We start from the raw sequence: 12182 nt of genomic DNA on the forward strand, positions 1-12182 counted from the left end.
ATTACCACCCTTATATACGTCATGTTTATTCTGGTGACATTTCCTGGTCGGAGTTTCCGACTTCTAGATCTCTACCGATATGCAGGTAGCAACTTCGGTTCCTGTAAAGCACCCCTTTGTCTACTAGTGGGAGATTTTTAGCGAACAAGTTGAGCAAATCGCGCATTTAGCAGGTGCCTTGTGGGCTTTGCCGGCAAGGGTTTGCCCCTATGACCCAAATATAACAGGTGTTTACACTCACAGCGACCTCATGCGATATTATGTTGAACTGCAGCTCGACATGTTTCAGACCGCCGAGGGAATTTTTACTCTCGTTCTCTTCTGAGAAAAATGGGTGTCTCTAAAATTGTGAACGTGACGTAACCCCTTAGCTCCCGTGCGCTTTTTAGACACACCCAAATATAAGTAGTACACATTCAATGCAGCATGTCACATGCTTGCAACAAGAGGAGGAAATTAGTCACACAATATTCAAGGAAAGTTTCCGCCACACGAATTGGTTGTAACAAGATTTTCCGGCAGGAATTAGGATTTATGCGAAGAACGACTGCTTGATTGCCACGTCGGAAATTGCCACTTTCGGAAGTTGCTACAGAAGAAGCGAAGCTGCGCCTCTTTGCTACAAACAGGTGCGCCCGACGCGAACTGAACTTCCTTAACGGATGTGTGAACCTTGTGCGCCCTGCAGGTATATATGGATGGATTGTTACCGCTGTGTTGCTGCTTAAAACTCGACTTGCGGGAAACGCGTAGCCTCTACCAGGCTTCGGAGGAGTCTGAAAGGGGTAAAAACGTATCCAGCACCAATCTAGAAAGTTGAAGACGTTCATTGGAATCTACCAGGCTTCAGAAGCGGCTGGAAGAGTAGAAATTGTCCAAATAGACAGAAAACATGCCGGGAGAGTTGGTCCGCGGAAGGAGTACATTTGGAGCGGCAAAGTGTACTCCTTTCAATAGCGGACCGACTCCCCTGGCATGTTATCTGTCTATTTGACCAATATCTACTCTTTCCAACCGCTTCTGAAGCCTGGTAGAGGCTAGGAAACTTTCGAGACTGGTGCTAGCAGCGTTTCTACTCTTTCAGTCGCTTGTGAAGCCTGGTAGAGGCTAGGAAGCGCCTCCAAATTTCGCGAAGGGTACCAAATACGTTTCTATATAGTGGACTCGCCGCGCCAATTGTACAACAGGCCAGGATGTGACCCTACTTCTACTTGGAACCTCGATGCTTATCCTCGGGCATTCTTTGGTAGACGTGCGACGACTTCAGCACCCAACCAACCATTGCCATCGCTGGGTGGTTAGTAAGAATACTAGTATTTTCACCGGATCGCGAAATTACTCTACGGATCTTCAGAACGCTGCAACGCACTGGATTATCGTCCGCGTGGAGGACTCCGGATTCGAAGGTAAGCTTTTTTTTTATTCCAACATATAATCACAACATTTTTCAACTTATATTATTGACGCCACCAACACAGGGGACAAATACATGACAATACAATACTCATTTTCACCTGAGTTAAGTGAGGAAAGTCGTGTAAAGTGCCTTTCCCAAGGGGCACAAGATCGGTGGCATGTCAGGACTCGAACCCGGGACCTCTTGGTTCTGAGTCGAGCACTCTGCCGCTTCGCCACACGACCCCACATAAGCTTTTCTTCCTTTGACTTACACTTTCTTTTTCTTAAAAATTCTTGCCTCAATTAAAAGCCCCGCCACAACTTTGGGAGCAAGAATGGAATTTACCCACAATGCAAGTGTTCAATCAGGTGGGAAAGATATGCACAATACGTGATCGCAATCCTCTCAAAAATTACAGGCAAACATTTTCGGCTTTATTTCGTGAAAAAAGGAGTTGTATTTAAGCGCAAAATGTTACTTTCCTGATTTGTACCATTACGCGTTTCTAATTTCCCGTCATCCTTACTTAAAGGAAGTGACGTCAAGGCATCCTGACTAAAGTACGCAAAGAAAAAACATGGCCAACGCCTATTGTCGGACAAACCGTTGAAACCGCCTTGAACAAACACATTTGCAAATATGTCACTTCTGACTGAATATAAATGAAATGAAAGACCTTTATTGTACATTCATGCCACGACGGGCTAGGTACAGGTCAAGACTTAACAGACATATAACAAACGTGTAGAAAAGTGTAGACAAAAGATACACTACTTGACTTAGACATACATACATAAGGAACATATAAGGGTACTACACTAGGCTAATACAAAGTGTTCTAGTTACTGAGCTAATACAGAGTGGTCACCTCGCTTTTTTGTACAATGGAAAATGTGGGAAGAGATCATGTTTGTGATACAGGGTTTGTCTAGACGCATCAAAAATATAAATATAAGACTTGTAGCTGGGTATTGGTCCCCAAATATATGCTGCTTGTGTATAGATAAATGCCTTCAAGATTCGGAGATACATTGTACACATATATAGAGGTGGTCTGATCATGTAACGTTACTTGGTCAATGTTAGGATACATAAATTTAAACTAAAAGACTCTATAAAATATTAATAATGCTATCGTCATACGGAAAAAAACTTATTTGGGATGATGTGCCATTTTCCACTCTTCTTTCTTTGACAATTTTCTACCAGAACTGGAACACGAATGTAAAAGGTATTAGTTCGCTATCCCGAGGTGTTGTATTTTGACTGAAACTACATGTGTATATGCAAGACTGTGCATGAACTATTTTTAGTAGCCATGAGTTTCCTTGACAGAATGTGACATTTGCAGTTATGCCTCGTGTGAGAAAAGGGGTTTCCCCTCAACTATTTAATCGGTCATACAGTAAACACTGGGATCTTTTTTCCTAGAAAATAGACTGCCAAGCTTGACATTACCAAGTAAAACTAACAAACGGGGAAGCACCGAACTGCACTCAAACCTGCCCGATAAAATGTGGACAGGTGATAACTATACTATAACAGTTACTATACACTGTGAGATCGTTAGGAGCCGGACTTCTCAGGACTTTTAAACAGTTCATTAGGTGCAGGACTTGACACAGTTGATGTTTAGGATGTTTTAATTAGTAATAGTTTATGTACTGTGTATTTGTTGTGTGTATTTTATGTGTATCCAGGATTACCTGAAAAGCAGACCAAAATGGCCTGAGCTGTAATTACTGGTTAAATAAATAAATTGAATTGAATACTATAGACAGGGTTCTTAATGCTTAAAGCTTGTGTCAATGGGGAAAATTATGTAAGGGACTGCCAAAAGTAGTCATAATTGCCAGGTAGTACTTTAATATGTAGAGGTGTCCACTTGTGCAGGTTTGACTGTACATGTTTGCCCTCTGATGGATCTTTGGAAGACATTCGTGCATGAAATAACTGGCCAACCTACATATATAAAACTGATAGCGACAATGACAGTTTTTTTGGTCACTACTTTTCTAGATTTCTTTTTGTGTTGCCCCTTTCTTTCTCCACTCTTAAGTTTGTACATTTGATTTACTTTATTCGCTAGGTTTCTATATTGCCTAGGCAACTTCATTCTCTATATTACTACTTTGGGGATGGAGCAAATTAAGTTTGATTTGCTGGTAGATTTACTATTACGAAAACAAGAATGATGAGCACACAATCTGATAATTTTCTTTTTAATCGGGTAAACTTTGTTTCATCCTAAAATACCACATCAGATACTGTTATATACACTGTAGTCAGGATACGTAAAATTGGTGAAAACTCAATACAACACAAACTATTTACAATATTACTTTAATGACAACCATACTAGGGTGTGTACCAAACCTAGATTATTTCTCAGCATTTTCGAACATTAACATCAAGAGGATTCTTCTTATGGATGTATAAATACACATTTCAAGGGCTATCACCTCTACTTTTAAAGCTTTACATATTTCTTTCAGTCTTCCTTATTAAAAAAGTACTACAGACGAAAAACGCAATAACTACTTTTATACTTGATAACAGTTGTCACAAGCAACTTCCTCAGTTATCTGATTAAAAATCTTTTTAAGAACTAAATAAATATGATAAATAATCAAGGTTAGCTAGGAAAAATCTGTACCTGTATTGTCGTATAACCGCTCTTTGGCGTAACACACCAGCTTCGCAGGCACGCGGCGCGGCGGCATCTAGCTATATCACACCGAGCGACTTGTTACACTCAATCTTTGCACATTTAATTGCAGGAGTGTTTAAAGCTTCCTAGTGATGATGCCCAAAAAGGTGTAGTTGTATTTATGTTGGCTGTTAGCCTTGTGCCATCCTGAATATAAAATTTCAGACAATGAGCTATCCTAGGTTTTGAAAATGTGCTATTTATCTTGTCATTCCTGTAAGATCAGGCTGTTTTTTCATAATTCACCTTAACTACTTTGCATCTGCAATGTTCTCCAATTGTCTTCTTAAATTGTCTTCTTGTGCTGTACAAGTGTCGGCATGTACAAAATGAGCTGTGTAATTTGAGTCCGTCGTCACTTGCTCCAGTTCATCAATGTACTTGATTATGTTTTACGAGTAAAACAAGGGCGTTATTTAACCTTATAAATAAACATTTTTCCTTGTGCTGTGCAAGTGGTGGTGTGTAACGTTAAGCTATAGCTTGAGTGTGACTAGGGAGAATACCGCGGATTAACACACGTACAGCCGACCGCCACGTCCACCCACTCGTTCCTGTATCTGTATCCTCGTCCGGACTTCTTCTTTTTCCTCCTGGAGACCAACTTCTGTATCGTCACAGGAACGCAGACGTAGTTGTAGTTCTGTCGGCCGGTTGTCGTGTCCAGACACGCAGTGCATCGGCACCTGGCCTGGAGAATGTCGTAGGGGAATCGGTCGGGGTCGTGGTCTATGTAGTACGACCACGGGCAGACCGATCTCACGTTCAAGGGCAAGTTGGGAGAATTCGTGGTGCGGTTTTCGGGGCAACTATCAAGCGGCACTTTTGGGGACACACTCTCTTTGTGGCTGTTGTTGACGGTTCCGAAAACGGCCTGTTTACGGGTGGTAGAGTTGTTATGTGAAGGTGGGCTAGTTACAGGTGTTACAACAACAACATCTTCTTTATTAGATAGCGTTTTCGTCAGATGGTGTTTTACCTGTCTCAGTTGGCCTTTTCTCCCTTTACTTTTGGATGCATTGTGCCTACGCCTCTTTCTTCCTCGCCTACGGAAACATTGCCTTCTTCTCTTTCTTGCTATCAGACGCCTGGAATGTCTTCTCGAAGAGTTGACAGTTTGGGTTGAGTTGTAGCTGTCAACACCGTTTTGAGATGTTATGTTGGTATTTCTGAAATAAGAGAGTTTGCCGTCGTCTTCATATATCTCTCCTTTGAAATGACCAACGTTCTGTTGGTTGTTGTTAGCTGCATCCATCTGTTGTGTCTGCTTAGCATCTTTCTGAAAAGCACACTTGCGTCGGTTTGATCTTGAACCTTGCCTGGTGGTCCTTATTGAAGAGCCCGTCCTCTTTCTAGTATGACGATCTTTTCGGGTTCTCTTCGCCATATTTCTGCTCTCTGTCCTCCTTCTGTCTTTTCTCTTGTCTCTATCCGCCTCTGGCCTTCTGTCTTTTTCCTTGTCTTTCTCTGTCTTCCCTCTTTCCTTCTCCTTGCCTTTCTCTGCCCTCCTGTCGTCTTTCTCCGTTTTTCGTCTTTCTTTCTCGTTGTCTTGCTCTGTCTTTCTCCTGTGTTTCTCGTCGTCTTTCTTCGTCTTTCTTCTATCTTTCTCCTCGCCTTTCTTCGTCGCCCTTCTGCCTTTCTCCGTCTTCCCTCTTTCCTTCTCTTCGTCTTTCTCCACCTTCCCTTTGTCTTTCTCTGTCTTCCTTTTGTCTTTCTCTGTCTCCCTTCTGCCTTTCTCGTCGTCTTCCTTCGTTTTCCCAGACTGTGTTGTCTTCCCCCCTTTCTCAGTAGCGTTGGACTGTGGCTCTCCAAGACGGAAGCCTGGTGGGTGGTCGCCCTGTTGCTGCTTTCTTGCTCTTGTGGGCCCGTGTCCTCTCCGTAACCCTTTGACTTCGTCCAACACGGCTATGTCACTCGGTGTGACAGATATCTCAGTCGATTGAGTATTATAGTGGTTACGGTCAGAGTGGGTTTGCGTTGCCTTTTCTTTAGTGTGGGTGCCATGTCTTCCTCTTTCAGTTGTACAATTTTTGTCCGTGCCGCACCGACTTTTAAAACGTTGTGTTTCTCCGTTGTTATACTGAAAATCTGGCTTAATCTGAATATCTAAGCTGTTTTCTGTGTCGACGTGAATTTTCCTTTCTTTGCCATATCTAGTCTCAACAGTTGAAATGTCCAGTTTCCCAACATGGTGTGTGGACGTTCGTCCACTGTCTTTGCCACCGCTTTTGCCTGTTTCGTTCGGAATGGTCGTAGGGTTCATTTTCAGAGTGTTCCTTGACACGACGCGATCGCTATTGAGTTCCATGATCCGTGGTGCAGGGTTATTTCTGTCAAAAGTTTCCTTGTCTTTTGTTTTCCGCCTAGAGAAGGGGCTTGTGGTGGGTAACTCCCTTCCCAGTCCGGCATTGTAATCATGACCAGATCTATGTCCTTTCGTGTGGATAGTGGGAGAAGTTAGCTCTTTCCCTGAGTTTTTTTCTGCTACAGAAACTCGTGGTTCACCCTTAAGCCCTTTACCATTTGTAAGATCTCTCAATTTCTTCGCGAGATTTTGCTTGAAGACTTTTCTATGGATTTGTTCATCTTCATTAGGGGGAGGGGCGTTGGGAGGAAAAATGGCGGCCATGTTGGTCACCTGTTCGGTTTTTGAGCTCAGTTTGAACCTTGGTTTGCTTTTGGCGGGTTCGTTTCCAAAGAGATATCTGCTTGTACCAGGCTTCTCTGGTGTGTTTAGGCCCAAATTATTCAAGAAATTGTTGGCATCGTTTAATTCAGTAGCTTCGCGCGCGTTTTCAAGAAGATTGGCGTCGACGCCTGTGACTGCTGCCACGTTTTTCTCTGACCTCCTTTTAATAGCGTTCTTTCTTTGGACATGACTAAGCTGCGGGTTGTTGTTGTCAGCCATGTTCCCAGAAGAAAAATCCCCCTCGTTTTCCCTGAGGGGCGCTTCTGAGAAAGTTTGCAAGCTTCCTGGGTCTGTACTTATGTACAGCACTGCCGATATGCCAAGGAGACACACCAGGGACCCCAACACCTGCGGAAAACATCAGGAATGAGTTACCATGTAACGTTACGTGGAAGAGATCTGGAATATACGCATCATGGCACGTGTGTATGTCTCGGTTTTTGCAAAGCGTTAACTTTATGTTCATGCAGGTTTCAAATTTTAAGTAACAATAACGATAACTCTAATCTACACTAGTAGCTGCTCATTTTACATGGGTTGTTAAGTGCTTAATTTTTTTTCGCACACCTTAATTTAGAGATGTTTATACACGCTGCAAAACTGCTGCATCATTTTGAAGAAATATCCGCTTTTCCAGAGGAAAATAAACTTCCAGAATTTTCCCAGGGTTATTACCAGCTATCAGCAAGTTCCTCTTTTTCCTTGCACATCGAAGTACATTTATAATTCTAGATGCTAGAACCATATGCATTTTGTTTTCTTAATCCCTGGGGTCGCAGTTAACGTTGCTTCAAAAACTGCACCACGGGCAATCTTGCCTAGCTCGCTCTTCGAACATTACTACACTTTACTCACCTTGGACTTCGGCAATACCTTCATGGTGTCAGCAGGAAAGTTCGAGCGACACTTGAGAGGAAAGGACAATCATTATTCATGAGAGAGCGTTGCTAGTGGGTCCTGTAGCAAGTGTCTAGACTTCTCGCGTCACGTCCATACTACTAGCATTACTGACTTTTAGCAGCGTCACGTGAGCGAGCTGCAATGACGTGGACATGTACGCTGCTGGGTCGGGGACAAAGGTACTGTGGCCCAAAGGTACAAATGAGCAACACATTGACATTTTGTACTTTGGGTGCGCTGCTGGGTCGGGGACAAAGGTACTGTGGCCCACAGGTACAAATGAGCAACACATTGACATTTTGTACTTTGGGTGCGTCTACAACCCTACGGTACGTGGGCTCGTGTGGCATCTGATTTCTATAGATAGCGTTTGTCTGCTACACACAGCCTTCTTGTCTGACATCTATAGAACTGGAATAAAAAGGAAATAGAAGAAGTGCTCTCGTTCTTTTTATTTAAATTAAATTAAATTAAATTAAATTAAATTAAATTAAATTAAATTAAATTAAATTAAATTAAATTAAATTAAATTAATGCCGACTTCGTATTTAATATTCCGATGGCTCTCAGTGACACAAGATGAATATAAGATAAGATAAGATTTTAAACTAATCTCCAAGAAGATGTGGGGTGGAGGATCGTAACTTCTGACAACTGCCCCCCCCCAACCTGCTGTGAATAGGGGCTCAGGGTGGAACAGAAACACTGTGATTGACAAGACGTGTCCCTTGATCTCCAAGCATGTGTTCAATGAATGGAAAGACTGTGACTTCTTCGACGTACCGTTTTCTGATAGCTATATCAAAAAAATATGTCAAATCAAATTGTACAGCAAGACACAATTTAGCCTATGGCTACAAGGTCTTGTTTTGTTTTCACAAATAAACCATTTGATTGATTGATTGATTGATTGATATAGCCGAACAAGAACAGAGAACGCAACAGTTTAGCCTGCTTGGAGAGTGAGGTGGGTGGCTGTAGGAAAAGAATTTCAGTCGGAAAACTTTGCCATCTTCCACCCCAACATCTGCTTCGAGATTACTTTTTAGTAGCCTCTACCAGGCTTCGGGAGAAGGCTGGGAAAGAGTAGAAATCGGTCAAATAGAGAGGAGCCGAGGGAGTTGGTCTGCTAGAGAGTTATGTAGCCTCTACCAGGCTTCGGGAGACGGTTGGGAAAGAGTAGAAATCGGTCAAATAGAGAGGAGCCGAGGGAGTTGGTCTGTTAGAGAGAATTCGAACATTTTGCCGCTCCCGCAGCCTGGTAGAGGCTAACTTACATGCCCGTAGCCAGGATTTTGAATGGTGTGGGGGGGTTCTTCCCAGTGTGTGAGGGACCAGTGAGCGCCGTAGGCGCGAGGCGAGCGCCGAATGCGCGAGGTTCCTAGGGGGGTTCGGGGGCATGCTCCCCCGGAAAATTTTGAAAAATGAACCTTCTGAAATGGCATTTCCTGCGTTTTTGAGAGGATTTCAAAGAAAAAAAAAATCAGAGATGACGTTTTATTCAACGACAAAGTAGGCAGTTTTATACGATTCCAGCCACGCAGGTGATACGAATCAGTCCATCTAAAGAAAAATCTTGGACCTTTAGATAAAAAGTGGACCAAAAAGAGGACCTTTGAGCCTTGTGGGGGGGTTCTTCCTCCTGGCTACGGGCACTTTTTAGCGCTTCAAGGCTTCCTCAAGCGGCGGATGGCGGATTTCGATCGAGTGCTGGCGGACTTTTTTCCGCGGGATGGATCGGCGGCGTTTTTTCGCTTCCTCCACTTGTTGAGCAGTGCTGCCCAGCGAGCCTGCTGGCCTTTCACCGAACTCCGTGGCGGCAGGTCTCGGTCGGACGGAGACTCGGCGCGATCTTGCGGAGGGTGTTTCCCACTGACCGGTTGGTCATCTGCGTCAATACACCAGAAAATAGCTTCATCAGGTTGGTAAGGTATAGGATACAATTAGGAGTTTTCTTTTACACAACTAAGATAGTTACCTTGCTGGGACGAGGGGGGGAGGGGGGACAAGCTCAGCCACGTTTTGGATGGCATCCTCGCCGCAAAAGCGCCACATACATCAGCTATATGTAGCGGTGAGAAGCAGTACTCCAGTCAGAAGCTCTGAGGAAGGTGTCTGGCAGACACCGAAACGTCAGCAAGGTAAATATCTTGGTTGCGTAAAAGAAAACTCTTGCATCCTGCGTCAATACAATACGATACATTACAATATGACTTTATTAGTTTGACGTACAAATGTAGTTGTGAAACTGAATTTAAAACCGATTTACATGAAAAATTATCTAGATTTGAACATATTCATTTACAAGCTTTCAAAGATGTTGATGCTAATTAATTCTGGTTGAGGAGTTTATATACTAAGTATGTACTTTAACTAATGGAGGTCTATGAAACAAGAACCAGTACCTGCTATAGGTGGCATGTTCTTGGTGGCAATGTTTTCATTATTTTCTGGCACATGCTCGTTAGCTGGTCGGCGGGATGCTGGTGGTGGTAGGAAGTTGCCGATAGCTGGGAGTTTAGTATCCGATGACCGTTCATTCGCATTCGACTGGATGCCTTCATCCGATGGAATGTTAGCTTTTCCGATGACATTCGGTATAATGTCCCTGCTGTCGCTTTCACCATCGCCTGTACGTTCCTTGGCTCGCTCCATAGCCTCTTCCTTGGCTCGCTCCATAGCCTCTTCCTTGGCTCGCTCCATAGCCTCTTCCTTGGCTCGCTCCATAGCCTCTTCCTTGGCTCGCTCCATAGCCTCTTCCTTGGCTCGCTCCATAGCCTCTTCCTTGGCTCGCTCCATAGCCTCATTCAATTTGCTATCGTCATTCAGATCAGTGCTGTAGTCTGCATCCATCGGACGAGAGCCCTTAAGTCCATTGCTTGATTCCAAGTCCAACGTGGAAGACGAAGAAAAAAGGTACTGATGTACTATAGAGATGACATTTTTAATAGCTTCCACAAGAGTATCCTTGCCAGAAATCTGTACAACCGAGTTCACGTCCTCATTCACGTCCTCATTCGGCAAATTACGCGGGTCGTCCTCCAAACTGAGAGCCGGCATCTTTGCTTCTAAAGTATTCTTAGCGATAGTTTCCACTAAATCTTCTATTTCGGAATCCGATAGAGTTCTAGGTCCTTCAATTTCATATTCAGGTCTTCTTTGAATTTCTGCCGCTTTTTCTGCCGCTTCAAGTCGATCTCTTCCTTCCGCTTCTAACTTTGGGAAACTAACCCTTTCAGATTCGAGGTCAGTATCGTAGATGTAATCGTCAAAGTCGGGTTCTTCCGCCGATTTCAGGCTAGATTTTCCAATGGCATTCTTTAAAATTTCTGACGCTTTTCTTTTTAACGCTTCAAGTCGATCACTTCCTTCCGCTTCTAACGTTGCTAAACTTTTAGATTCGAGGTCAGTATCGTAGATGTAATCGTCAAGGTCGGGTTCTTCCGCCGATTTCAGGCTAGAGTTTCCAGTGGCATTCTTTAAAATTTCTGACGCTTTTTCTAACGCTTCTCTTCCTTCCGCTTCTAACGTTGGTAAACTAACGATTTTAGATTCGAGGTGAGCCCTGATGACGTCCTCGATACTGAATTCCGGCATCTTTTCTTCTGAATCTTCTAACGTTGATGAATTAAACCTTTCAGATACGAGGTCATCGAAGATGTCATCGTCAAAGTCGGGTTCTTCCGCCGATTTCAGGCTAGAGTTTCCAATGGCATTCTTTAAAATTTCTAACGCTTCTCCGAGTTTTAACGCTTCAAGTCGATCTCTTCCGAAATCCAATAGACTTTTAGATCTTCCATTCTTTTCAATTTCTGACGCTGGTTCTAACGCTTTTTTTAACGCTTCAAGTCGATCTCTTCTTTCCGCTGCGAAACCAACCCTTTCAGATTCGAGGTCAGTATCGTAGAATATGTAATCGTCAAAGTCGGGTTCTTCCACCGATTTCAGGCTGATGGAATTCAGGTCAGGTAGGGCATTCCCGGAGTCCAGGGTAATATTACTACTCACGATCTGCACAACATCAGCAAGAACTGATTCAAAAGCACTGCGACTTTGGGCTTTATTCGGATCCCGTAAAATGTGTATATTTTTCAAATCTTCTCTTTGTAAATTTGGCACATCTTTTGGTCTGGCGGTTGCACCGAGCGCCATAAACAGAAGCAAGACGAGGTTCAGAGGCGAAGCGACGCCGAAGATCATGGCTAAGGCTCGGTGGAATGTCCTGAATCAAAGATAAGAAAAACAGTACAGCATCTTTGAATGAATGATTTCATCAGGTTGGTAAACGAATGAATAGCAAAGTTCTTTGATCACAACCATTTACTTTTCATCTGTATCTGTATCGGTATAGCCGGTATAACCGCCCTTTGGCGTAACACACCAGCTTCTGTATCTGTATAGCCGGTATAACCGCCCTTCGGCGTAACACACCAGCTTCTGTATCTGTATAGCCGGTATAACAGCCCTTCGGCGTAACACACCAG

The 12182-nt window shown here is 43.4% G+C and overlaps 1 protein-coding gene across 1 annotated transcript; it reads right to left on the reverse strand.

The window, feature by feature from the left end:
• Window positions 1-4575: 4575 nt before the first annotated feature.
• Window positions 4576-10758, reverse strand: LOC109466410 (uncharacterized protein DDB_G0283697-like). Its single transcript, XM_019764121.1, has 3 exons — window positions 10104-10758; window positions 9463-9586; window positions 4576-6022 (listed from the first exon to the last, which is right to left on the reverse strand). The coding sequence occupies exons 1-3, from the start codon at window positions 10756-10758 to the stop codon at window positions 4603-4605; spliced, it is 2199 nt and encodes a 732-aa protein (XP_019619680.1). The 3' UTR covers window positions 4576-4602.
• Window positions 10759-12182: the final 1424 nt, after the last annotated feature.

The sequence above is a fragment of the Branchiostoma belcheri genome, unplaced genomic scaffold (genome assembly GCF_001625305.1).
Source record: "Branchiostoma belcheri isolate BF01 breed outbred unplaced genomic scaffold, Haploidv18h27 scaffold166, whole genome shotgun sequence".
Taxonomy (NCBI): Eukaryota; Metazoa; Chordata; class Leptocardii; order Amphioxiformes; family Branchiostomatidae; genus Branchiostoma; species Branchiostoma belcheri.

Coding starts and splice junctions, on each gene's coding strand:
- LOC109466410 (XM_019764121.1), bottom strand. CDS start 10,758: ATGCCGGCTCTCAGTTTGGAGGACGACCCGCGTAATTTGCCGAATGAG. Junction 9,587..10,103: donor GAACATGCCACCTATAGCAG/GTACTGGTTCTT, acceptor GTATTGACGCAG/ATGACCAACCGGTCAGTGGG. Junction 6,023..9,462: donor TGGGCAGCACTGCTCAACAA/GTGGAGGAAGCG, acceptor TGTCACACCGAG/TGACATAGCCGTGTTGGACG.